Genomic DNA, 27,758 nt, shown 5'->3' on the forward strand with positions numbered 1-27,758 from the left:
GGAGAACTAAAGGCAAATGATAGTGTCAATAGTTTTTTTTTTTTTTTTTAAATCAGGAGTTCTTCAAATAAGTTTTTTAAAAAATCTTTTGGCTTAAATGGGGTAAAGGATGAATAAAAGTTTATTTATGGGAGTGACAATTTTTCTTCTTAGGATTCTATTTTCACTGATGTTGGGTGTTGGAAAGAGAGGGAGAATGAGGTGTATGACCTTGGCCATCTTGTGAGGCTGTAGTGATAGTGTTAGGATGTGACTAAATACATCTAAATACATCTAAAGTCTATTAGAGATTTGCAATGATGTATTCATATAGCTAAACAGAATAATGAGATTATTATTTAGGATAATAAATATAGTTTGATTCCTGCTCCGATGGGGAATGGCCAATTCCTGAGAGCAATGAGAAATGTTTCCCCCCTCCACATTGACTTCTGGAACACTAACCCATACCGCAGGGGTTACAGACTCCAGTGTCTCCAGCGGTCAGGCAATGTCACTGTAGACTGTGTCCAGATGTCCAAGTGCAACAGCTTCTCCCATCTGTTGCCATATTAGAATAGGAACATGTGTAGCTACGTCTACCAACTTCCTCAAAGAAGCCAGAAATACAATGTTTTATATACGACTATCTATTTAAAAACTGATATTAGCTAACTGAAAACATTTAAAAATATTGGACAAACAAAACTGTCTATGAGAGTTTTCTGCTTGTAGGCTTCCAGTTTCTGACCTTTATGGTGAAACTTGCAGAGAGCAGGCAAGTCTCTCAGTGGCTAAGCGGAGACCTCTGTGTATGACTGTTCATGAGGAGCTTTTTGGCTCAGATATGGGGTGACATGTGTTCTTCCTCTCCTCCCAAATATCTCCAGAGACTTCTTTTCAGGGTTACAAGAGATCAGGACCATAACCTAGATTTAGTGTTTAATATAAACAGAGTATCTGCCAAGAACTTTAAAACAGTTTTATAGTTGCAAGTACCCACTTTGGTCGTGGATGTCTAAAAACTGATGCTGTCTCTTTAAGTTAAAATCATATCTCATGTGAGTCTATGTGTATGCTGTGGGGATGGGATGGAGAAGGTTGGGAAGGAAGATGATGGTCTGGAGAATGAAGTAGGAAGGGTAGAAACGGACGGCAGTCAAATTAGTGCTAACCCCAGTGCATTTTTTTCATATATAGAGACTAAATTAAGATAATCCATATATGTTGATTACAGGGTTATCTGCAATAGGGAAAAATGAAAAAACAACACGTAAATATTCAACAGCCAAGGAATGATTAAGGAAATTAGGTCACTTACAAAATATACTATTACATGGTATATTTTAAAAGATGTTGTGGTAATATGGATACCTGATTATGCTGAAATGCTAATTAAAAATTTGATAAAAATGGTTTGTATAGGAAATTTCAACTATGTTAAAACAAAAAAGACGAGTAATGCAGTAGCAAGTCAATGCTGGTAGCTTCTGAATGGTCAAATTATGGTTGAGTAAGTAATGTTTTCAAAATCTCTATACTTTTCAAATTCTTTAAACTTAAATTTTTAAAATTATTGGTTCATTATAGGTATTATATTTTCCATGATATTGCTCTTAGAGATGACTTTAATAATGTGAATTCCGCACATTATTTTATCTAGTCAAAAATGACTATAAGCTTTGCTCAGTTTAATTTCCAATCAATTCCTACAATATTCTGCTTCAAATAAGGTGGGACACTAGGAACCTTCACTTCCATTTTAACCGCAAGTTTTACACTACACTTGCCATTCTATTTTTACACTGTTTACAAGTTTAAAAAATATATTTAGTTATTAGCTACACTCACCTCCCACAAATTGTCTTTAAATAACTTTAAATGATATATTTGTTTTTGTTAAGTACTGATGAAAAAAATTACTTCTTTTTTTTAAATACAACATTTATTACATAGCCTCATTCCTTTTATGTAATTACACTTGTGACAAATGTCTTCCAGGGTGCAGGATCAGGCAAACATATATTTCTCTTGCTGACTTGTCTGGTTTTTCCCCATTTGTTTGTTTTGCTTTACAAACTACGAGAGTTATGTAAGTCATTATTTTCTCTCTTGGACTTAATGGCTATGAAATTCATAACTATGCTTTGGATGAAGTCACTGAACTTCTCTCAGGAAGGATTTTCTTAATTTTTCTTTGTCATTTGCTTTCCATTCACCACTGAACTTTTGTCTTTTATATCATGTTAATGGTTTAAGGCTTTTAGTAGCTGTATTTTAATTGCTAGTTGCTGAAAATCGTTTTGGGAATAAAGTGAGGTATTAAAAGATTCAATTAAAATTTAAGAACTAGACCGGGTGCGGTGGCTCACACCTGTAATCCCAGCACTTCGGGAGGCTGAGGTGGGTGGATAACCTGAGGTCGGGAGTTCAAGACCAGCCTGACCAATGTGGAGAAACCTCATTTCTACTAAAAATACAGAATTAGCCAGGAGTGGTGGCACATGCCTGTAATCCCAGCTACTTGGGAGGCTGAGGCAGGAGAATCACTTTAACCTGGGAGGCGGAGGTTGCAGTGAACCAAGATCATGCCATTGCACTCCTGAGTCTGGGCAACAAGAGTGAAACTCCATCTCAATAAATAAACAAACAAACAAATAAATAAATAAATAAAATTAAGAAATAAAAAGAAAATATGTGATAAAAGAAAAAAACTATTTTGAGACAACATGGTTTAATTCATTATTTTAAAAATTACCAGTTAAATTATATCTATTAACGTTCTCCTTTCCCAAAAACTTTTAGCTGCTTTTATTTTTCCCCCTCTGAGAGAGGGTTTTGTTCTGTTGCCCAGGCTGGAGCACAGTGGCTCAATCACAGCTGCAGCTTCAATCTCCTGGGCTCCTGAGGAGCACAGCTAAGTTATAATTTTTTTTTTTTTTTTAAGAGAGATTGGGGTCTCACTATGTTGCCCAGACTGGTCTTGAACTCCTGGTCTCAAGTGAGATCTTCCTACCTCAGTCTCCCGAAGTGCTGGGATTATAAGTGTGCGCCACTGTGCCCAGCCAATTTTTAGCTTTTTAATGGACAACTTATTTGGTCTTCCTCTAAATAATGGCATGATGCTGAGACAGATTGTTGAGTACCCCGTGAATCTCACAAGAGTGACATCTATCCCCTTAAACTGGGGATTGTTAGTGGTTTTTGATTAACCTCACTTGAGTAGTGAAGACAAAAAATACTAAACATTTAAAAAGCTAGACTTTACAATTTATGGTAGAACATAAAGAAAAAAATAAGGATTTCTTCCTCTATGCCTTTTTTTTAAAAAAATAAGTTTTGCAAGAGAAAAAACCTTATATTTGCAACAGGCTATCTATAGCCTCCTATATAGACTTCAATAATCCTTACATTTTAATATTTCATATTTTGTTGATCTACTAATTTGACACTACTATTTGATATGAGGCCATTACCTATTCATCTTAAATGGTTTTACGAAAAGGATATGACTGGGAAGGCACTATATAAGAAAAAAAAGAACAGAGGAGGAGCTGGCATTGCCAGGTGATATGAAGAAACTAACTAAATATATGACATAAAATTTGTCTAAAATAAACTCTTAGTCACCTCTCCACCATTTTGTTGTGAATAGTCATTGATTGCTCATTCATGACTGTTTTCCATTCAAAGCTGCCCAGATAATGCTTTGGGAAGGTGGGAGTGATGTAAGTTGTACAAAACACAGAGAACAGAAAATGTGATGAGTACGAGAATTGAATAATTAGCATTTACTAGGGCTAGCAAAAGGTAAACTGTCACTGTCTGTATAAACATGTATTTTCTAGAACTCATAGTGTAAAATTTTACTCTTTTAAATTATTGAACTATACAATAGTTAAATCATTGCCTACATAATATATTGTGCTTTTATCTATGACTAAAGACATAATTTATGATAATGCAACTTTAGAAAAATAATGTTATAAAATAACTACCTATTTGTTATTAAAATGTAGTTATTATTATATAACATTTACATAAATAAAACCTCAATTATTCAGACATATTGTTAATCTGGCATGCTTCAGGATCAAAAAGGATAAAAATAAACCATGAATTTAACTCCCAGCAAAGAATTCTGTGAATGTTTTTATTGTTAGCTAAAAAACTAAAAGTTTTAGCTATAAGAAAAATTATTATAAAAAATGTATGTTTAAAAATATACTAATTCAACTGGGCTTTAAAAATTCAACTGGGTTTTACTGTAACCATAATCAATCCATGAAATATGTATGTTCCTGGGCAGATACAAAGATGAAAAATAAAACAAAATATCCTATCTGTAGCCTCCCATAAAGACCTCAACAATAATTTATTGAGTGCTCACTATGCGCAAAGCACTATTTTAGGCACTAGAAGAGAAGCAAAAAAAAAAAAGTCAAACAAAGTACCTATTGTCATAGTGCTTAGGATCTGATGAGATAATTCATACACCACCACAACCACAACCAGCACCACTACCGCCAGCGATTATGATAGTGCCACCTCGGAAAATAACACAGAGTAAGCTAATAGAGTAACGACGGGAGGGCTGAGGACACTGCTGTTTTATACAGTGTTATCAGTGCAGGCTTCCTTGATTTGAACAGGGCCCTAAATAAGGTGAGGGTCACCAACTAAGCAGACACATGGGAGAAAGTTTCTGAAAGAACAGTCTGTATAGAGGCTGTGATATGGAGCCATGTTTGGAATGTCAGAGGAATAGCAAATACGCCTTGCTTTTTAACCAAGGTTTTGAAAAGCTAGGGTTAAAATCACAGCTCCAAGGCACAGATTTACATTTGCATAATTTATTAGAACAGACAACATTTATTTAAGAGGAGTTATTTTCATATATCTTTCTGATCTAAAATATTATAGTTAATCCTCAGGTTTATACCCTTCCACACCCCTCCAGTGTTTTTGTAGGTTTTCAGTGTATGACTGAACATAGTGGGTTATAATGAATAAGAGTTTTGCAGCTCAGAAGAGTTTTTTTCTGGCAAACATTAAAATCCAAACAGCTTTTCTGCCCTCTCTACTTTCTCTGTTTTCTTTACATCACATTTCATAGAGATTGTGAAAAGAGAACTCAAATAAAATACCATTCTTGAACATCCTTTACTAACTGACATTGGTTTTGTTCACAACAATATCTGACACCATTTATTACTTTTACACTTAAGATCCCTGAGTCTTTTTTGAAATAAATTTTCCTAGTGAAAGTTGTATATTTAATAGAGTTTGCAGTTAGAAAACTATAATTGACCTCTTACAAATTTTGAAGTTTCTTTAATTAAAAACGATTTCAGATGGAGATGCAATCTTTTTTTTTTAATGATGAATCAAACTTTTAAACAACGGTATCTTATGAACTCATGGAAAAGGAAATAACTGCTCCGATTACTTACAACATTCAGGTGTTTCTGCCTCAAAGGGATATGGGGAAGTCATTTTGGAGTAACTGGCAAAATATTTGTCAAATTGCAAAGACCATCCATTGTTGTCTCCTAAAGTAAAAATCAGAGAACAGAAAAGTTCAAGAAACAGAAATATTCTGCTATATTGTGGGGAAATAGGTCCTCTCTTTAAAACAGTCCAGTGGTTCTCCAATGTAGTGAGATAAACATTATCTGGAAACTTGCTACAAATGTGAATTTGTGGACCCCCACCTGGAGATTCTCATTTTACAGGTCTGAGATGGGCTCCCTAGTCACCATTTTAAATTTAATTTAATTCTTTAGATTGAAAAAATTTGGGGGGAGTAAATTATGACAAAGCTATTCTCCAGTTTTTTTTTCGTTTATTTGTTTTTTGTTTTTGAGACAGAGTCTTACTGGGTCGCCCAGGTGGAGTGCTGTGGCACGATCTCAGCTCACTGTAACCTCCACCTCCCTTGTTCAAGTGATTCTCCTGCCTCAGCCTCCCAAGTAGTTGGGACTACAGGAATCTGACACCACGTCTGGCTAATTTTTCTTTTTTTTTAGTAGAGATGGGATTTTCACCATGTTGGCCAGGCTGGTCTCTAACTCCTGGCATCAAATCCGCCCGCCTCGGCCCCCCAAAGTGTTGGGATTACAGGCGTGCACCATCACGCCCTGACTATTCTCTGTTTTTAACAAGCACTATAGGTGTTCCTGAAGCAATTAATATTTTCACCGCATTTTAAGAAACATAGCCAAATATGGCACACTGTTCTTAGCATTTTACAATAATTATGTTTCCCTACATCTTCTTCAATCTCTAAAACTGATGTTGGAGATGTATAAACATGGCTAGACAGCCATGATGATTAACTTTTTTTATGTTATGATATATATATATATTTTCAGACGGAGTTTTGCTCCTGCAGCCCAGGCTGGAGTGCAATGGCACTATCTTGGCTCACTGCAACCTCTGCGTCCCAGGCTCAAGTGATTCTCCTGCCTCGGCCTCCCGAGTAGCTAGGATTCCAGGCACCCGCCACCACGTCCAGCACATTTTTGTATTTCTAGTAGAGACAGGGTTTCACCATGTTGGCCAGGCTGGTCTGGAATTCCTGACCTCAGGTGATCCACCCGCCTTGGCCTCCCAGAGTGTTGGGATTACAGGCGTGAGCCACTGTGCCTGGCCGATTAACTTTTAAGAAAGAAAGAAAACATGACTGGCATGATCTCATTTCTTTTCTCTTTTTCTTTTTTGAAAGGCACCATGGTATCTAAAGTGATTATTCTCTGAGTGCTTTTATATATATTTCTATATTTTCGTATTTGTATTTTAAACCCCTATGTCACTTTTAAAAAATAGATTTTATTCATGGGGTAAAAGGAAGACAATTTTTCTCACAAAATTCCTAATGATCTTTTAGTTACTTTTAAACATAAGAGACAGCGCAGCCAAGCATGTGACAGAGCGGATTAGCGAACAGGGGTGAAGAAGCAGTTTCTCTGGAGATCTCTGCACATGGTACAAGCCTTCATTCTCTTGGTAGGGGTTTGTATGGGATCTTCTCTAGACCTTCTAAATTTTTTCCTGAATGCTGCCAGACAACTCCCTAAGGATGCCCAAACATATGAACAGAGAGTGAAGTTATAAAAGTTTGTCCTGTTTCTGTAAGTTAGTAGTAAGTCTAGTATTGATTTCTTTTAACATTTTTAAAATTAAAAAATATTTTTGAGACAGCGTCTTGCTTTGTCACCGAGGCTAGAGTGCAGTGGTGCAATCTCAGCTTACTGCAGCCTCTCCCTCTTGAGCTCAAGTGATCCTCCTCCCTCAGGCTCCTGAGTAGCTGGGATTACAGGTTGCACCACCATGCCTATTTTTTTTTTTTTTTTTTTTGTAGAGATGGGGTTTTGCTGTGTTGCCCAGGCTGGTCTTGAACTTCTGGGGTGAGGTGATCCACCTGCTTTGGCCTTGAAAAGTGCTGGGATTATTAGGCATGAGCCACTGCAGACTTCTGCATGGGACTCTAGCAGGCCACCAGTAACTTTGTGGACAAGGGACAACACCCCAGAAACCAGCAAATGCCAGCCCCTGGACACCCAGGAACAAGTTCAAGGTGCCTGCCCAACCTTTAATACACGCATCAGTTGATATGTTAGGCAGATAAACAGGAGGAGGAGGAGATTTGAAAGATTCAGCATATATAGCCAAATAGAGACTAAAACTTCCTGAGACTGTGGTGGCTTTTGTGAATGTTTGCTCCTCCTTTATTCTACCTCCACTTCAGAATGCTTTCGTATTATTTAGAAGTTGGTAACTTAAATATATGTTTTCCAGACCCCAAGCAGCCAGGATTCTTGTTATAGATAAGCTTCTACCAATTGGATGCACTCTTGTAAGACCTGAGGTTTGTACACACCAGCCTCAAGGATATCTAGTGGTATTTGGGGCAGGCACTGCAGTCAGCCTCAGGCATCCAGTTTCATGGATGTAGAGATGATTAGCAGTAGCAGTTGTGACAGAAGCAGATGCTTCTTGATCTTGGGCTTGCAACTACAGTGGTATATTGCCTACCTCTGACTCCTGCTTCTGCAGCCTTTAAAATGATTCTACAAACACATTTTTTCTTTTATAAATACATATTTTTTTCTTAAGCTTCTCTTTCCCAAAAATATCTAGAGTGGTTTCTGTTTCCTCCTTCCAGAAGGGGTTACAGATAACAGACTCTCAGACATCTTAAGGATGGAAACATTGGATGGGTTATCTATTCCACTTCTTCTTACAGATAACGGCAATCATGTTATTATTAGAACATGGGACTCTCATAATTAATGGTATACAGTGACAAAAAGAAGTCACTTAAATTATTGCTATGGCATCCTGGAATGATGTGTCTGCTAGAAGGCTAGGCTCTGGCAAAGTTCTCGCTATGATAAATCATTAGAATAAGAATGAGAAATTTCAAGGGTTGTGAAGTGGGACTGCAGAAGAAATAGCTCTGGAGCGATTAAAAAAAGGAAACAGCTGGGCATGGTGGTTCATGCTTGGAATCCCAGCACTTTGGGAGGCCAAGGCGGGCAGATCACTTGAGGTCAGGATTTCGAGACCAGCCTGGCCAAGGTGGAGAAACCCCCATTAGAAATACAAAAATTAGCCGGCCATGGTGATACATGCCTGTAGTCCCAGCTATTCGAGAGGCTGAGGCGTGAGAATCACTTGAACTCGGGTGGCAGAGGTTGCAGTGAGCTGAGATCGCACACTGCACTCCAGCCTGGGTGATAGAACTACCCTCAGATAATCTTTTGTCTCTTGTGGCCTTAGCTCAGGACTGATGTATCTCTACATTATACAGAATCTGATCTTATGGGTTGTTAAGTTACAGTGTAAGTTGAATTCACATTTTGTCATATCATTAACTTTTTTATTTTTGAGACAGGGTCTCACTCTGTTGCCTAGGTTAGAGTGCAGTGGTGCGATCATAGCTCACTGCAGCCCCAAACTCCTGGGCTCAAGGGATCCTCCCACCTCAGCCTCCTGAGTAGCTGGGACTATAGATGCATATCACTATGCCCAGCTAAATTTTTTATTTTTGCAGAGATGGGGGTCTCCCTGTGTTGCTAAGGCTAGTCTCAAACTCCGGGCCTCAAATGATCCTCCCACCTTGGCCTCCTAAAGTGCTGAGATTAGGTGTAGGCTACTGTGCTCAGTTTGTCGTATCTTTTAAGTGAACATTAGAACACAAGAACAAGGCGAGAGGGACCTTGTGAATTGCACTGGGACATTTGTGTGTGTTCAGTTGAATTTGACCACTCTAAATCCCCTTCCCACAAAATCTCCCTTGCAAGCAAAAGCAGCTCTCCTTTCCTGTCTGATGAGGTTAGTAGTAGTTTGTTTGAAGACACGAGTTACTTTACTTGAGGTAAATAGTTTCCAACTCTCCTCAGGCCCTTTCATTACCAGGCTTCTTTGCTTCTCAACCTATTATAAGTGGAGTCAGAGCCCAGCATGCTGCAGAACACAAATTGGACTTGGAGAAGACTGACATACCAAAAGATTTTGCTATTTTATATAAGCAGAAACCCAAGGAATTTGCATGGGAATGGTTTCTACAAGTATTAGACCAGGAAGTAGAAATATAGCTTTAGGTTGGGCAAGGCTAATTGATCTGGGTATCTGATATGGTTTGGCTCTGTGTCCCCACTCGAATCTCACCTTGAATTGTAATAATACCCACGTGCTAGGGGTGGGACCAGGTGGAGATAATTGAATCAGGGGGCGTGTTCCCCCATGCTGTTCTCCTGCTAGTGAGTGAGTTTTCATGAGATCTGATGGTTTTATAAGGGGCTTCTCCCTTTATTTGGCCCTCACTCTCTCCTGCTGCCCTGTGAAGAGGTGCCTTTGGCCACCATTGTAAGTTCCTGAGTCCTCCCAAGCCATGTGGAATTGTGAGTTAATTAAACCTCTTTTCTTTATGAATCACTCAGATTCGTGTATTTCATCATAGCAGACTAAGAACAGACTAATACAGTGACCTCCTGGAGTTTCTGGATTCCGTGTGTTAGCTCAAGCAGTAGTTTTGCTAGACTGTCGACTGAAATCTGAACCCAATGCTGACCTAGGCTAAATGAAATTGAGGGGCAAATGCATGCAAACGTTGAGTCACCAATGGAACAGATCATGAGGGACAGCCATTGTATTGCACAACTGCAAGGAACCTGTCGTGGAATATGCTGTAGATTGACCCAACTTCATTGGTGTTTTCCTGGGCAGCAAAGACTGAAAAACTTCAGACGACATTTCACACCTCCTGTAGAGCCAGGATTTGGGATGCACTCACATGTATCTTGGTTAGAAGAGAAGTATAAAGTCATTTTCTTGCTGCTCTGTCTAAAACAGAGACAGAGGAGCAATCGTGGAAGAGGATTTCAGGTACTACCAGCCTTGTGGGTGTCGAGAGAGGCAGCTGAGTTGGGGGTGGGAGCAGCAGCTGTCTCCATTGTCAGTCGCAGCCATGATGGATCTAACAGCATGGATGTCGACCTTGTTTACACCCACTCCTCCAGCCCTTCTGAGAAGATTCTGCTTACCTAATTTCTGTCTAATAATATACCTAGAGTAGTTTCTAGTTTTTTCCATTTAACAATGATAGATATGGGGAGGCTGATTGAATCAATTGGATTAAAGTACGGCGGAAAAATGATTAGACATTTAGTTAATTTGGGGAGTTCAAGTGGAATCTCATGAGGGTGAACAAAGCAGTGCATTTTTTCTGAACCCATAAATTTAGTGTAGTTTAATTTTGTGGTTTCACTAAAAAAAAAAGTCACGTGGGTTCTGGGGATGGGGTCAAGAGCCTTACAAAGTGTTCTGTTCTACTGGGCTCCGGAATGACCATTTGTTTCCTTGGCTGTCAGGTTTTGAGATTTTGGAAATTTATAGCATTGGATTGTCTTCCTTTCCTAGTTTCACAGAGTTTTTTGACCTTTCGGCAAGTTTACTTTTGTAAACTTGTTTCATATCTTTAGATAAGGAGAATTCTTTGAGAGATTTTCATTCCCCGCCTTTTAACAGAGAGGTTGAATGTTAGTATTTAGCCCTGAAAGAAGTCATATTTAGCAAATACCCATTATGTTGTGCTGGGTACTCTATTTTATCCTCATGATAAATCTATTTGGTCATTATCATCATCTCCACTTACAAATATATATAAGCAGAAACCCAGATAGAAAAATTGATACTGCAGATAGAAAAATTGATACTACAGATAGAAAAATTGATACTGAAGAAGGTTAGGTGACTTGACTAAGAAATAGATTTATTAAAAATAACTAAATAATTAAAATAATAATTATTGTATTTCTTTTCTAGGCCAAAGACATTATTTAATCAGTTTACATTCTATCTATAGAATTTCACCTTTTGTGGGACATCAGCTTTAAGTATTTAGCGATTACTATTTGCTGCTTATTTTTCTGTTGTCTGTTTCATTTCTGTTATTGAGGCTCTTACGTCAGCATTGTATGAATTATAAAAAAGTTTATTTAAATAACAACCAGAAGTTGTTATTAACTGGAATTTGAATTCACATGATTTTTCTTTATGAAATCAATGAATGTATTGCAAATCAAGGTATTACTAAAAACAGTTTAACGAAAACATAGTAGTGTTATGAGTGGTTATATGTTTATAGATGCTACAAATAAAGCATGTAAGTAGGTAGGTCAGAGTATGTTGAGGCTTTGAGTATTCATGTAAACAGTTTTCGTGCATATCTGCAGAAGGTGAGTGAGAAGTGGGCTTGCGAAGGTCTGAAGGCTTCGACCTTGCAGGCTCCCAGGCTCTCGCTTCACTCTGTGCACCACGTTCATGTTCCGGTGACTGTCACATCCACCTACCTCAGGATCAGTGACGGATTTTAGGTGAAGTGACAGCATCCCAGAACACGGGGCTGTTTTGTGGGTGATGTTTCACTGCTGCTATGAAATTCATGAGATGTGGCTGGATGACTGCCATAGATGCTGATTTTCTTTCACTCTGCTTCTTTAGCAGATCCTGTATTTAACTGAGCTTTTACAAATAGACAACTTCAATCTGCTGAATTTTTTTTTTTTACCATTAATAGATAATGCCATGCTTAAAACCATGGGCGATGTGCCATTTCCTAATCCTTTGTCCTCACCATTGCTCTCTTGCACCTTCTTCCGTTTTAAGGGGCACACTCTATGTGGCCTCAGTTGTAACATTTTAGTCCAACAGATTCAAGTGATGCAGTTTAAGCTTCTCTTCTCTCTTAATCCTGCTCTCTTTCTCTGGTTTTCTACTGCATTGTATCTTCTCTCTGCTCTCTCTCTCTCCACACACACACACACACACACACACACATGCACACACAAACACACGCACGCATACAGAAGAAATATAAGTAAGGAGGAGAAAAAGATGATGTCAGGATGGAAGTAGGTATTTTAGGCTAGTGGAAAGAAATAGGACAAACTTGCTAATTCTTCCCCAAGTCACAGCATACATTTTGTGTTTATTAAATAGCAACATCATCAAACAAACAAGCCTTTTAGTAATCAGCTTTCACTTTTCTTTCTGCCTTTCCAAAGTATTTTCCTCTTTCTACCCATTACTTCCTCCCACCAGAAGGCGGAAGGCAGAAACACAGAACATGGGAAATGTTGCCAAAATTGCAAAGTTGGGGAGTTAGCATTTTAAAGAAAACAGCTTTTGGTATATGTGTTTCTATATTTTAAATTCCGTGTCCTTCATATTTTAAGGATGTATAGGGCAGTGATGAGAACGGTTTTTCATACTTCAGTAATGATGCGGATGAAATTTATTCTCTGATTTATCTTGAGGCAGTCTAGGGTAGTGGAACAAGCACTGCACAGAAGAGAATACTGTGTTGGGGGATATGGTTTCCAGTATGTATTGGTAGTGTTGTAAAATGGCACCAATAAAAAAAATTTTTTTACTAAAAAAGAGCTTCTCAGCTAAAAATGACACAGACATGCTGTAAATAAATTTTACAAACATAGATTATGAAAAATCTGGTCTTGCATGCTGCATGAGCTTACTAAATATTTGTTGATTGATTGAATGAATGATTGGATTTCTGTCCTTAAAGACAGAGAAAGCTCAGTCTCCCTTATGCTGAAATAAAAACTGGGAGCTGGGGCATTTATCAAAAACACAAATTTACAGGCTCCTCCACTGGAGACTCTCATTTATTTGGTCAGCATGGAGTCTGGGAAATCTGTATTTTTCGTAAGTGGCCTAGGTGAGTCTTAAAGCGAGTTCTGGAAGAACTGCATTATGGGATTTGCCATAGTCAACTAGAGTCCTTCTCACATTGCATTGGAGGACAGCTAGAATTTAGTTACATAAAATCCTGTGACTCGGAGTGTATTTCTTTTAAGCAAAGTTGCTGGATGTTGACCATCAAGTAGTTTAAGACACTCAAATAAAATTAATGTGGGTGGCCCCCAACTTAAGGACATTTTGCTTATAACTGTCTTATTATACTTATTGTAATTTGCTTCATGCTATGCTTATTGATGTATATATTTTATCTCCTTATGAGAGTATAGTAGAAAATCTTTTTTACCTATGTATTTTTGTATACCTCAGTGACTACTAAGGTACTTTTATCTTTTTTTCTTTTATCATCCAGCTCAAAATGTCATAAGGTACTTTTAATATCACTGAAATCTAGCTCTTACTAGCCCTCATAAAGTGTTTAAAGTACATAAAATGCATAAATATGATTTCACTTGTACCAAGTATTAGTTATCATTTAGTTTTATGGAAAAGTGGGTTAGGCATACCAATCTGAATTCTGGAGAAGGCATCTCTCTCCCCCATGTTGTTAGATTCCCCTGGCATTGGCACTGGGGGATGAGGACAAAGGATGAGATTTGAATGGGGACAGGAAATGTCCGAGTTTCTTGGATGCATTAACTTGTCATAGTGCTTTATCAGGTTTTTCTGAAATAGTTTCTCAGGAGTATCCTTGAGAAGAGAGTTCTATGGTAACATATGTTTGGGAAATGCTGCATCCTCTATCCCCACTTGGAATTAATAATGCATGCTGGTATGATGAAACGAGAACTCGGGCAATAAAGAAATAGCTTTAATTTTGTTCAACTCTTTCTACGTGACACCTATTGGTACATTTTGAAATATATTTGCTTTTGGATTTGCACAAGAAGACTATCTGTCTAGATCAGTGGTTTTCAAAAGTGTAGATCTGGGACCAGCAGCAGCATCACCTGGGAACTTGAAAGAAAAGCAAATTCTTGGACCTTACTTCAGATGCACCGAATCAGAAACCCTGCAACCCAAGAGGCCAGCAATCTGTGTTTTAACAAGCCTTCCAAGTGATTAGATGTCTGCCAAAGTTAAAAACTTCTGATTCAGACTAATCATTTTCTCACTGGTATGAATTGGATAATAAAATTGTCTCCACTGGGATGTGAATAATTTCAAAACTTAAGCTGGTTTGATATTCCTCTGGGGTATTTGTTAAAAATGCAAATTCCTGGGCTTTACTCCTACTTATTAGATGAGCATTTCTGGGGTGGGGGGTTAGGACTCAGAGCTTTCACAGCGCCCCAGGTGGCTCAGATGCAGGTAGTCCTCAGACACATTCCTGTCGATTTGCAGGGTCGCTCCGGGGCTCCCTTGATGTTTGGTTGAGAGACTTATGTCTCAGTCAGAGGCAAGGCCAGACTGTGATGATGTCATGTTAAATGGTATGATCATTTATGAAAATGAAAGGTTAAATCTGATAGTTTAATAAGTATACATGCTTATTGATTAATGAATAAGTGATTAATTTATAAGGCTTGAATTTATGCAAAGTGGAGCTTTTCTTTTTTTTTCTTTCTTTCTTTTTTTTTTTTTTGAGACAGTGTCTCACCCTGTTACCCAGGCTGGAGTGAAGTGGCATGATCTCAGCTCACTGCAACCTCCACCTTCCAGGTTCAAGTGATTCTCCTGCCTCTACCTCCCGAGTAGCTGGGATTACAGGCACCCACCACCACACCTGGCTGATTTTTAGTAGAGACAGAGCTTCACCATGTTGTCCAGACTGCTTTCGAACTCCTGACCTCAAGTGATCCACCCACCTCGGCCTCCCAAAGTGCTGGGATTACAGGCATGAGCCACCACGTCTGGCCCTAAAGTGGAGCATTTCTGATTCTCACACATTTACTCAATCTTCAGTACTCATTCATGGAACACAGTGGAAGATCTTTTGCTCATAAAGTAAAATGAGATTATTACCTGCAAGAGCAGCGGTGCCCTAGGCCACCGGAGTAAACCTTGGAATGCAGGCTGGTCAGGCAGAGGATTCATCAAACTGTATGGAGTTTCTTTGAATTTAACAACAACAGCAGTTTGCAGGACAGAATACATATACCTTTTTCTGGGGTCTCAATACCTTTTGGAGGCAACTCTTTATGGAAATCAAAGGATATGACATAATCCTGGGCATCCTTTAAAAGAAACTGAGGCTGCTAACAAATTACCTTTTCTGTCCCATATAGGAGGAAGTGTTCTGAAAGGAAAATCTTTGTGGTGGTAACCCATACATAGTTTAAGTAGCATTAGATAAACACAAATAAACAAATTTGAGGTTAAAGCTAGGTCCGTATTTTCAGAAAAGCCTAGGGTTCAGCTACTTAGGTATTTGGAATGTTATTTTGAGAATAATAAACAGAAAACCAGAAAATTTTGAAAATGCAATGCATGATTATACATTAATACACATATTTATGACTCACGTCACTTTTCCTCCTGTGTTTTATTTACATTTTTAATTTTTATGGGTACATGGTCAGTCTATATATATATGGGGTATATAAGATATTTTGATACAGGCATGTAATGTGTATCCTTCTGTGTTTTTATCTTGAAGACAAGACAAACCACCAACTTTAGTGGAATATTCTAAAGTGAGAACAGCTAATGTCTCCATCAAACCACCTGGCATTGCCATCATTCTGATAGCTGTATAAGTTGTACTTTGGAAATGATGGAATAATTAATGTTCCAGAATTTTAAAGGCAGGACCAATTGAAAATTTTAAAAGGGCTTGACATACTTCAAACATTCTTATAATCTTATTTGAAAATATGTATCATCACCATCACACCCATAAATAAGTACTGCTTATCTAATTCTCATGGATTAGTAGGTGCCAAGCCAGTGACAGGAAAAATACTCTGGGGCATTAACAAAGTTTTCCTTCTCTTAAATTCCTTGCACTTTCTGCCTCTTTTCCTATCCTAGGCAGCTAGAATTAACCACTTTCATTGCCTGAAAGGGATGAGACAGAAGTTTACAGATAATAAGGGAGTCAAATTTCTTGGTATTCGATTTTTAAATGCTTAAATTTGATTATTGACAATAGATATGGAAAACCAAAAAAGAGAAGAACTGAGCTTTGCTGTTCCCAGACTTAACAAGAGACTTGCACCAGAAAGACAGAGTGGAGGGGTCTTTCTTCCTTCCCTCCTCGGGCTGAATCTAGGAGAAACCACACGTTTCCCACATTGGTTTCTGGGTGCTGGAAGCAGGGGTAGCCTGGTGTCCTTTGCTAAGTAGAGGCCTTATGTATGGCAGGACCCACAGAATTATTGCACACTTTGGCTTGACATGGGAATAGTAGAGGAGACATAGCCATAAGAGCCTAGGCAGATGGACCTAAATATGAGCATGAAAGTTCTCCTGGGCTCAGCCTGGCTCAGGAGTACTAAGTGTTTCCTGTGAGCCCCAGAATGCCACAGATGTAGGCAGGAGAGGCACTGGATGTGAAAGGGCCTGAGACAGACAGGAGATAACAGAGTGGCGACTTATGGCAGAGGACCAGATAGATTTATGCATAGCTTAGGGGATGCGCCATCATCAGCTGATAACAGACAACCAGACCCCCCACACAATGTCCTGGCACCACAGAGACTGCCGAGCTCAACTGTAATCCCAGGTGAAGGGAAATGAATCAGACCTTTAACTGCCTTGGTTTAGACTTCTACCACTTGGAAGAATGGAGACTTGTAGCAGAAATTATCTTTGGCCATAGAAAAAGAAAGATTTACATTTCTCACTCACTTGAGAACTTGAGTTGATTGTCGTATCTACTGCTATAGTTTGGACGTTTGTTCTCACTCAACACCATGTTGAAATGTAATCCCCAGTGTGGTGGTATTAGAAGTATTGGGAGGTGGGTCCTAGTTTGGATCATGAATGTGGGTCACTCATGAACAGATTTATGCTGTCCCTTGAGGTGAACGACTTCTCTCTCGCTCTATTGGTTCAAAAGAGAGCTAGCTGTTAAAAAGAGCCTGGTACCTCCCCTCCTCTCTCTTGCTTCCTCTCTCGCCATGTAATCTCTGCACACACTGGCTCCCCTCTCCCTTCTGCCATGAGAGGAGGCAGCCTGAGCCCTCACCAGAAGCTGAGCAGATGCTGGCACCCTGCTTTTTGTAAAGTCTGCAGAACCATGAGCCAAATAAACCTCTTTTCTTCATAAATTACCCAGCCACAACTATTCCTTTATAACAATGCAAAACAGACATCCACCATGTGGATGAAATTGATGCAGGGCATCAATGTCCCCATCTTTAAAGGGAACAAAAACAGTCCCTTTCTCCTGGGTTGTCATGAGGATTAAATGAGGTAAAATGTATAAAGCAGTCAAAATGGAAAGTGCTATAAAAATATTATTCATTATTCATACTATGATACTTGCAATTTTAGGTTTGGAAGTTCATCTAATCTCTTATATATTATATTTTAAAAAGAAAGTTAAAAATAATTTACCTTTTTAAAACCAAAATATTTAAAGGGAAGACTTCATAGAATTCAAATTGTATCAATAAGAGATTTGTTTGAAGGCCCTACTACACAACAATTAGTATCATAAGCATGTTCTTTCTTCCCGATCAAAAAACAAAACAGAACAAGCCAAGCATTTGGTTTGAATTCTGAGCACACCATGATGTCAGAAGAGTTACGTAACCTCTCTGTACTTCCATTTTCCTTCCCTGTGTAATGGAAATAGTCTTATCATATCTAATTTATAGTAAGGAGGAAATGAGAGAATGTGCTTAAAGGATTAGGACTATGTCTGAAACATAATAAATACTAAAAACATGGAAGACACTATTAATTTTATTATTACAACTCTTATTAGACAAAAGCAAATATTCCTAGGAGGGTTAGAATATAGTGGCACAAATAGTCATGCACAGGCTGGGTGCGGAGGCTCATGCCTATAATTCCACTTTGGGAGGCCGAGGCGGGTGCATCACTTGAGGTCAGGAGTTCAAGAGCAGCCTGGACAACATGGTGAAACCCTGTCTCTACTAAAAATTAGCCAGGTGTGGTGGCAGGTGCCTGTAATCCCAGCTACTCAGGAGGCTGAGGCAGGAGAATCGCTTGAACCTGGGAGGCGGAGGTTGCAGTGAGCCGAGATCGCGCCACTACACTCCAGCCTGGGCGATAGAGCAAGACTCAGTCTCAAAAATAATAATAATAATAAATAGTCATGCATAGACAAACCTAGAACACAAGATGTCTTTTCAAACCTAAAATACGCAGTGAATGACAAAATTGCAAAGTAAACTATTACTAACAGACAACAAAGGCCGGCGTGGTGGGGAGGGAAGGCAAAGCATTTAAGATCACATTGGGAAGGAGCTGAAATAGAAAAGTTTACGTGGGAAAATGTTCATACTTTCAAGGAGTTTCCCAGAGAAGCATTAAACGCAGAGGGCAGTTTTTGCTACATGGTAAAGTTGACTTTCTACTTACTGTTTTTTGTTGCTGCAACTTTCTGTGCACATTTGCTAAGTGGGAGGTAGGGAAGGAAGTGCTGGCAAAGTTGAACTCAAGAAAGACTTGGTATATTGTATATTTAAAACTTTTTTCTGTATATTATGATATTTAACATCTTTTAAAAAACCTTTCTAGGCTAGTAAGAGATGGTCTTTCCCAGGGGCTGTCAGTTCTTAGAGAGAAAAGGGTGCTCAGAGCATGCCTTTGATATGCACGCTAACCAATCCAGACCTAGAGCTCCTCTGACTAGCCCACACATCCCAGAGGTAACAGTCCTCCTTCTGCTTCATCATCCTAGGCCCAGGTAGCAGGGAAGTAAGGACCACCGCTAGAGTTTAGAGCCCTCCAAAATTATTCAAACCAGCACATCTTAAGCTGTTCACCTTGCACTGCCTTGATTTCCCTCGGAAATCCCAATAAAGGCTCTAGCCTGATGCCTCCCCTCTCACCCCTGTCTTCTGCCTCCTGACCACCCTGGTGTCTTTCCCATCTAGCCCTGTATGGTATGCCCTGCCTCCTGTCTCTAGAATCTGTGGGAATAATAAACTTTTGTGTTTCTGAGCCTCCCTGGTGTCTCTTGTAGCCATACCTGACTCGCCATCACATAAAAGAGTACAAAACACCTGGTAAAAACCATGTGGTTCAAGTTTAGCACAACCCAGAACTGCAACTGAACAGTGAAGCAAAATCGTCTTTAGGAGGTTTTATGCCACATACAATTATGCATAAGAACAGCTCACTGGAAATTCTGTCTAAAATTCACTAAGACTAAATTCACTAAGACTAAATTTTAAGCTCACTTTAGTCTGGACAAGGAGTTTATGTCGACCTTAATAATGTCTCTTTAAGCCCACAGAAGGTGGCCCTTCTCCATGTCCTGTCCTAACGTGCATTGTTCTCCAGGGCTGCTGTAACAAATTCCCACAAACTTGGTGACTTAAAAGAAGAGAAGTTGGCTGGGCGTGGTGGTTCATGCCTGTAATTCCAGAACTTTGGGGATCCGAGGTGGGCGGATCACAAGGTCAAGAAATGGAGACCATCCTGGCCAACATGGTGAAACCCCATCTCTACTAAATACAAAAATTAGCTGGGCATGGCGGCACGTGCCTGTAGTCCCATCTACTCAGGAGGCTGAGGCAAGAGAATTGCCTGAACCCAGTAGGCGGAGGTTGCTGTGAGCTGAGATCACAGAACTGCAGTCCAGCCTGGGCTACAGAGTGAGACTCTGTCTCAAAACAGAAAAACAGAAACAAGAGAAATTTGTTCTTTCACAGTTCTGGAGGCCAGATGTACGCAACCAAGGTGTCAGCGGGGCCACAGAGTCTCAAAATGTTCTTGGGGAGAATCTCTCCTTGCCTCTTTCAGCTTCTGATGGCTCCTGGTATTCCTTGGCTTGTGGCAGCATCGCTTCGGTCTCTGCTTCTGTCTTCACATGGCCTTCTTCTCTCCAGCATCTCTGTATGCCATTTCCTGTCTCTTGTAAGGACACTGTCATTGGATCTAGGGCCCACCCTGATCTAGTATGATGTCACTCTTTACTTGCATTATATTTGCAAAGACCCTATTTCCAAATAAGGTCACATTATTTGCATGTTAATTTTTGGCAGTTACTAATGCACTAAATGACCCAAAATGTATTAGAAGAGGTTTTCCATTTCCCCTATGGGTTACAGAATTGCTAATATGTAAATAGACTGACAAAGGCCTTTATCCTTTTCCTGTAGAGAAGGCTGCTAAAGTGCTAAAGAACAAGAGTACGCTGGAGAGGCACCAGAACGCCAGTCTTCCCAGTATAGTAATTCAACCTGTCTCTAGGATAAGGCTGGGTTAGTGTAACCATGAAGGGGAGCCCTCATTTAGCACAGCCTTCTGTTTATAACACAGAAGGAATGCTAGAGCAAATTCTAATCTAGAAATGCAAAGTTTCTTTTAAATACAAATCTAGAGGTAGTGAACTAATTTAATAGCATCTGAGAATTTGATGCTCCTTTAACATTTTCACTACTGAGCTTGCACTCATTTGAAAACGTACACAGATGATTCCTAAAGAAGAACCCTCAACTTTTTGTCATCAGGTTCCTTTGGTATTTACTCAGACATATTCTCCCAGGTGTGATAGTTCCAGCTGAAAAACTGAAAGATCCCTCCTTTTTGGGTTTGTCATTGCCACATCAAACACTGCTCTGATGACTTACAAACATTTTTTTTTTTGGTCCTTATGCTGTTTGATTGTGTCTGTGACAGTTCTGAGTAGAGATGAAGAATGGGTTAGTGACACATGGCAAAAAAACAAATGGAATTATATGGGAATTATATAAAATGGCATAACTCAGGAAACATCTATACATTTCTATACTGAAGTTTACCAGTAAGCATCAAAGTTATTATAAAAATAGTGTAATCAGTTTTTGATATATGTATGTCTGTATATATATGTAAATTCCATATTGTGTAAATGTTTTAGAAAAAAGGGATTCATATGAATTGAACTGAAAAATTTTAAATCTATTGATTTGGCTTGCATTGTGTCCATAAAAAATCTTCACTGAGTTAATGTCAATGCTCTTTGTGCTGAAATATTTTATTTTTTATACTTAATAAAGTGTTCACTTATAGGGAAATTAATTATTTACAGGTTTTCTGAGAAAACTGGGACCTTAGTATGTACTAAATAAGAGTACTTGTTTAAAGTGCCTGTGATAACACAAAAGTGACAGTTCTTTCTAAATATAATTAGTTCATATATTAGTTCAAATATAGGGACTTGGTTTAATTCATTTGGTGTTTCATTTTTTTCAGCAGTTTCCCTAAATTTTATTTCCACTATTTCCATTTGACTTATTTTTCCATTTTAATAATTATTAGTGTCAATGTTTAAACAGCTTGACAGAATAAGGGAGAGGTTTTTGGAGTTTAAAATATACCTTAAAAGGTCTGATTAAAAAAAAAGCCCTTTCATTAAAAGAAGGTATTTTATTTGACAATACACTATTAAGTTGTAAGTTATTATTCTAAAATTGCTTTTTCATTATGACGTTTTCTTATATTTGTATGTTAAGATACTGTATTTTACATGACTGAAAAGATGCATGAGGTTTACATATTCTGAAAAGAAGCAACTTTCTGACTTAATTTAATCAGTATTAAACAGAATTTACATATGCATGTTTTAAAAAATGAACAGCCGGCCAGGTGCGGTGGACTCACACCTGTAATCCCTGCACTTTAGGAGGCCGAGGCTGGTGGATCACGAGATCAGGAGATCGAGACCATCCTGGCTAACACGGTGAAACCCCGTCTCTACTAAAAATGCAAAAAATTAGCTGAGCGTGGTAACACACACTACACTGTAGCCCCAGCTACTCAGGAGGCTGAGGCAGGAGAATTACTTGAATCCTGGAGGCAGAGGTTGCAGTGAGCTGAGATCAGGCCACTGCACTCCAGCCTGGGTGAGAGACAGAGAGACTCCATCTCAAAAGAAAAAAAAAAAGAAGAAGGAGAAGGAGAAGAAGAAACAGCCTTGGGAGCATAAATGATCCAGATACTATAAAATGAAGGAAAAAACCACTCAGCTCACAAGGGAAATTAAAGCAATTAGAGACAAGCAGAAATAACTACATCTCATAATTTTTCCATCACCTGGACTCTAAAGACGGTGACGAAAGTCTGCCATCCTTCCTGGAAAGTTCCGGCCTATTTTTGCATGGACAGCAGCAGCATGCCAACTGGGCATCTTTGAGGTTTTGAATGGAGTTAATTTTTTTTTTCTATTTCTAGATGACTGCCACTACTACAGTACCGGTTTTCCTAGAGGAGCTAAAAATTGTAGATAATTGATAATAATGGAGTTTGTGAGCAAGTTAGAATGCTTGTGTATCATATTGAAAACTTGATTCTACTGTACCTCTGCTGTTGCTACCATTTTGCATGCATTCCTGATTTTCTGCTCACTGGGTTTAGATTCATGCTTCTCAAAACTTAATGTGTATTAGAATGACACGAGGCTCTTATTAAAACAGAGCTTTTGATTCAATAGGTCTGGGATGGAGCCTGAGAACTTGCATTTCTTTTAAAAAAATTTTTATATAAATATTTTAAAATAATTATTATTTCTTTTTTTTAAAAAAATTGAGATAGGTTTTTGCCATGTTACCTAGGCTGATCTCCAACTCCTGGACTCAAGCAATCCTCCCACTTTGGCCTTTCAAAGTGCTGGGATTACAGGTGTGAGTCACTGGGCCTGGCCAAAATGTGTATTTCTAATTTCCTGGGTGATGCTGATGACTTTGGTCTCAGGACTACTTTTGGAGATCCAGTGGTCTCAGTGAATTTCAAGAAAGTTATGTGATTCTGGCATAAGAAGATCAGTAACAAATTGAAATAGTTATTTTTTACACAGACATGTCTTTATAAGAGTGAATTACGATCTTTTCCAGATTTCCAAAACTGGACTTGAGAGTTTTCAAATGTTGGCAATAGTGAATTAAGGACACAGACAAGGTCCCAGACATCATGGCATAGCTGATCCACAGATGGCTGCAGGTGCATAAGAAAATCCAGCTGAAACCAGAACTGCCTGGCTCATCTCAGTGGAGTCCATCCAAAATTGCTGACCCCAAGAATCATACACTAAATAAATGGTTACTTTTTAGACCACTATGTTTGTAATATAATTACAGCGAACTGATACACTAGGTAACATTTACGGAGTGCTAATTTCATGGACTGTAGTCTTAGGTCAGATTACTATAACTAAGTATCACAGATTGGGTGGCTTAAACATAAACATTTATTTTTCACAGTTCTGGAGACTGGGCGGTCCAAGATCAAGGTGCTGGTGGTCATGTCTAGTGATTGCCCACTTTCTGGTTCACAGACAGCAGACTTCTTGCTGTTTCCTTACATGGTGGAGAGATGAAGCAAGCTCCCTTAAGACTCATAAGGATACTAATCCACCCTTATGGCCTCAGGTATTCCTAATTACATCCCCCAAATCCCATCTCCAAATCCTATCACACTGGGGGATGGGGCTTCAACATATGAACTTTATGGGGGACCCAAGCATTCAGTCCAGAGTACCTGCACTCTGCTAAGCATCTCGGATACATTATCTCATGGAATCCTGTTAACAACCCATGAACATGGATGCTCTTATCATTCCCGTTTTATAGAAAAGAAAACAAGCCATTCTTTGCCTCCCTCTATAGCTAGAGTTTAACTCTGACTACTGAACTTCTCTCTGAAACCCCAATGCCCTATTGCTTCTGTCTAAATGTGCTTTTTGGTGAATCCTGAGAAACTTGCATGATTTTAAGGATTATTACTATAAGGATTGCTACTTTTGCTACTTGGCCTCTTTAAACGTAGCACTAAAGCTGGAGTTCACAAGCTTTTTTTCCACTGAGAAGCTACAGTTGCTGGCAAATTTGCTACTCCCACCACATTCCTTTCCTGCTTCCAGCTGCCATTTTAATTGGAGTGAAATTTTCCTGTTGCTCTGTCTAGAACTCTCTATTTGAATTGCCAGCAGGTCGAGGGGGAACTGACTGGCAGTGGGCAAAACACTGTTTCATCTAATTAAAAAATTATGTAATATTAATTTATTTTAACAAGATGTTATTTTTTAAAATAAATGAAAACATATTTATAGCCATCCAAATCAAATACAGTTGTAGCTTAAGCTCACTAGTTTAGATAGTGTGGTTATACTTGAGTTACTGCCATCAGATAGAAATAGTGTTTCAAACTAACAAGTGTCAAAAATAAAATCAGATCGAGTTATAAAAATTTAAAAGTTTATTATCATACAGCAAGAGAAAGTACAACTCGGTATCAGGGAGATTTCAGTCCAGGTGGTAAGAAAGCTCAGAGGCATGAATTATAGGATTGCTCATAAAGTGAAAATGAGGAAATTCTTCAACCTTTTCCATGACTGGTTATTACAATGGGGTTTCCAGGTGATAGGGGATTGGTTAAAACTGATTTACCTTATACCACTTTAGAAAGACAATTTAAGTTTTGTTTGTGATTATCAGAGGCATTTATAAGAAACAACCTAAGTTTCAGTTACGTTCAAGAAATAAGCTCAGTTAAGGTTTGCTTGTGTGACCTAGCTGATTTTTTTCAGGTAGGAGGATTTTCAAGCCTGGTGTTCATCTTATTTTATGTTAACGGAAACTTAATTCCTTCAAGGTGGTTTCTTAAAAAAGCCTGAACTACTTGGGGGAGTGATCCCAGCAAGGCCTCATCAGCGTATATTATTTATGTGACACTTTGCATACTAACATTGTTATGCATCTTTTTGTCCTCCAAAATAGTACCTTACTTCTTGACAGGTGAGAAATCTTACTGTATTACATTATTAACCGAAGTTTATTTTCCCAGTGACTCAGATCCAAACAATTCAGGTTCTAACTTTGTATTTTTAAGGCTTCAGAAGTTTGAACAAAATTGTAACTGAAAGCTATTTTCCTATATTCAAATTGGCCAGAAGCCCTACTTACCAGCTTTATAAATCCAGAGGTATGATTGTTGGTTAAGTAGTAAGTAAGCTGTATTGACATATTGTTTGTTTTGTCTCTTTTAGAAGGACTCACTTTTCTTCCCAAAAGATAAGAAAGGGCAACAGCATCCAACACTTAGATAGCACCTCCTAGATGTCCTAATTCTGTACTCTTAATCTTCCTGAATTCTTATAGTACAGGCACAATTACCACGCCCTTTTATAAAATGAGGAAACTGAGGCACAGAGAGGCTAGGAAATGTTCTCAAGTTTACATAATTGGTTATCGTTGTACCCAAGTTCAAAGTTGGGCAGTCTGGCTCCAGAGCCCGTATTCTCAATTTCAACAGTATTCTGCTTCTAACACCTTATTTGGACAGGTTTGTTGGGTTAAAACAGGGGTGTCCAGACTTTGGGCTTCCCTGGGCCACATTGGAAGACGAGTTGTCTTGGACTACACATAAAATACACTTACATTAATGATAGCTGATGAGCTTAAAAAAAAAATCACAAAAAAATCTAATGCCTTCAAAAACCTTATGAATTTGTGTTGGGCTCTGTTCAAAGCTGTCCTGGGCTGCATGCAGCCTGAGGGCTGTGGGTTGGACAATCTTGGTTAAAACTTACTCTATGAGCAACAATCACTTGCCTGGGATATTGGCTGTGATACCATTACATAGAAAAGAGTGGATATTAAGGCTGGGCGCGGTGGCTCATGCCTGTAATTCCAGCACTTTGGGAGGAAGAGGCGGGCGGATCACGAGGTTAGGAGACTGGGACCATCCTGGCTAACGCAGTGAAACCCCATCTCTACTAAAAATACAAAAAATTAGCTGGGCGCGGTGGCGGGCGCCTGTAGTCCCAGCATCTAGGGAGGCTGAGGCAGGAGAATGGCGTGAACCCGGAAGGCGGAGCTTGCAGTGAGCAGAGATCATGCCACTGCACTCCAGCCTGGGCAACAGAGTAAGACCCCATCTCAAAAAAAAAAAGAAAAAAAAAAAAAAAGAGTGGATATTTTAAGCTATTGAAATAAGTGTAAGATTTCCTTAAGCAACATATGTTTTGTATTTCAATTTAGTTTTGTCTTTTTGTTGAGAGAAGACTTCACCTTCAGTCCTTTCTGCCCCTTTCTCTCACCGTGACTGTAGGGGCTTCACTCACCACAGTTGTCCTCATCGGCCTGATTCCCACAGTCGTCCACACCGTTACAGTGCAGGAGCTGAGGCAAGCACTTTGTGATGTTCCCACAGGGGAAGTAGCCAAGGGAGCACTTGACATCCTGTCCACCCCCGTGAGAAACTGGGGAAAAGGGGAGAAGACACAAAGTTGGAAGGTTAATGCAAAGGCATGGCAAAGAGTAGCTTCTCCCTGATATTTTATCATCATTTGTCTTTCTCATCATGGTTTATACAACCCTGATGCCGGTTACTTTCCAGGAACCTTCACCTCTTAGGATGTTCTTTCCATAATTCCAGAAGATGCCAACATTTTTCTCTTTGCCTTTGTTCATGCTGTTTCTCACCCGAATGTCCTCTCCATTCCTCTCTTTTATGAAACGTCTGCCCATACTTCACAGTTCCATCCAATTACCCTCTTCTACAAACAATTTTCAGCCAATAATTTCGAAAACAGAAATTTGTCGTATTCTTACTGTGGGCTCAGAATCAAGGCTGGTCTGGTATTGAAACGACCTCATTGTCTGGGGAAAACCTGTGGTTCATTGTCTCACCCCGAGATGATTAAGGACGTGGACACACACGTGGAGTAGGTTAAGGAGAGGAACGTTTAATAGACAAAAAGGAAGAGAGAGAGAGAAAGCTTCCTCATGATGAGAAAGCGGTGGCCCAAGAGAGGGTTTCCGGGTTTTGGGGCAGAACATGATTGATTTTGTAGCGAGGCTTGAGGAGGCGGTGATTGATTTACATAAAGCCCAGGGGACTGGTTTCACCAGGTGTGTCATTTACATAGCCTGCGAAAAGACTGAAAAGACTGGCCCTTGCACCCTAATCTTTTATTATGCAAATGTGGCTTCTACCTGGCTGTCACCAAGACACCTGCACACGTGGCTTTACCTGGCCAGTGCTGTGATACCTACGCACATGGTGATAAGGAAAAGGGAGCAGGAATCGCCAATTGAATGTATCTGGCTTCCAGGTACAGCTGCTGGCATTTACATATGAAAGCTTCCAGCTTGCATATCTGTGCTTGCAGCTTGACTTTTCAGGCTGCTTTCTGTTAGAAAAGAAATGGTTTGGAGCTGCTTTTCATTAAAGGAAAATTCCACCGAGGACTCTTTTACTCTTTCTTTTCTTTTTTCTTTTTTTTGAGACAGAGTTTCTCTTGTTGCCCAGGATGGAGTGCCATGGCACAATCTTGGCTCACTGCAACCTCCGCCTCCCAGGTTCAAGCGATTCTTCTGCCTCAGCATCCTGAGTAGCTGGGATTACAGGCATGCACCACCACACCTGGC

At 39.2% G+C, this 27,758-nt stretch overlaps 1 protein-coding gene and 1 long non-coding RNA gene across 9 annotated transcripts in view; one reads left to right on the forward strand and one right to left on the reverse strand.

Moving 5' to 3' along the window:
* The window catches only part of RXFP1 (relaxin family peptide receptor 1), a 130,999-nt gene that overhangs the window by 56,162 nt on the left and 47,079 nt on the right, over positions 1 to 27,758 (reverse strand). For 6 of the 8 annotated variants that reach the window (XM_009207769.4, XM_009207771.4, XM_009207773.4 and 3 more), the window contains 2 exons: positions 26,450 to 26,587; positions 5,433 to 5,531 (listed from right to left, as the gene is read on the reverse strand). In XM_009207769.4, coding sequence (XP_009206033.1) covers positions 5,433 to 5,531; positions 26,450 to 26,587 — 237 coding nt within the window. The remainder of the gene's footprint in view (positions 1 to 5,432; positions 5,532 to 26,449; positions 26,588 to 27,758) is intronic. The other 2 variants (XM_003899313.5, XM_009207774.1) reach the window with 2 other exon arrangements.
* The window catches only part of LOC116274125, a 148,873-nt gene that overhangs the window by 35,202 nt on the left and 85,913 nt on the right, over positions 1 to 27,758 (forward strand). The gene's annotated exons all lie outside the window — the stretch shown is intronic.

This window comes from Papio anubis, chromosome 3 (assembly GCF_008728515.1).
Source record: "Papio anubis isolate 15944 chromosome 3, Panubis1.0, whole genome shotgun sequence".
Classification (NCBI taxonomy): domain Eukaryota; kingdom Metazoa; phylum Chordata; class Mammalia; order Primates; family Cercopithecidae; genus Papio; species Papio anubis.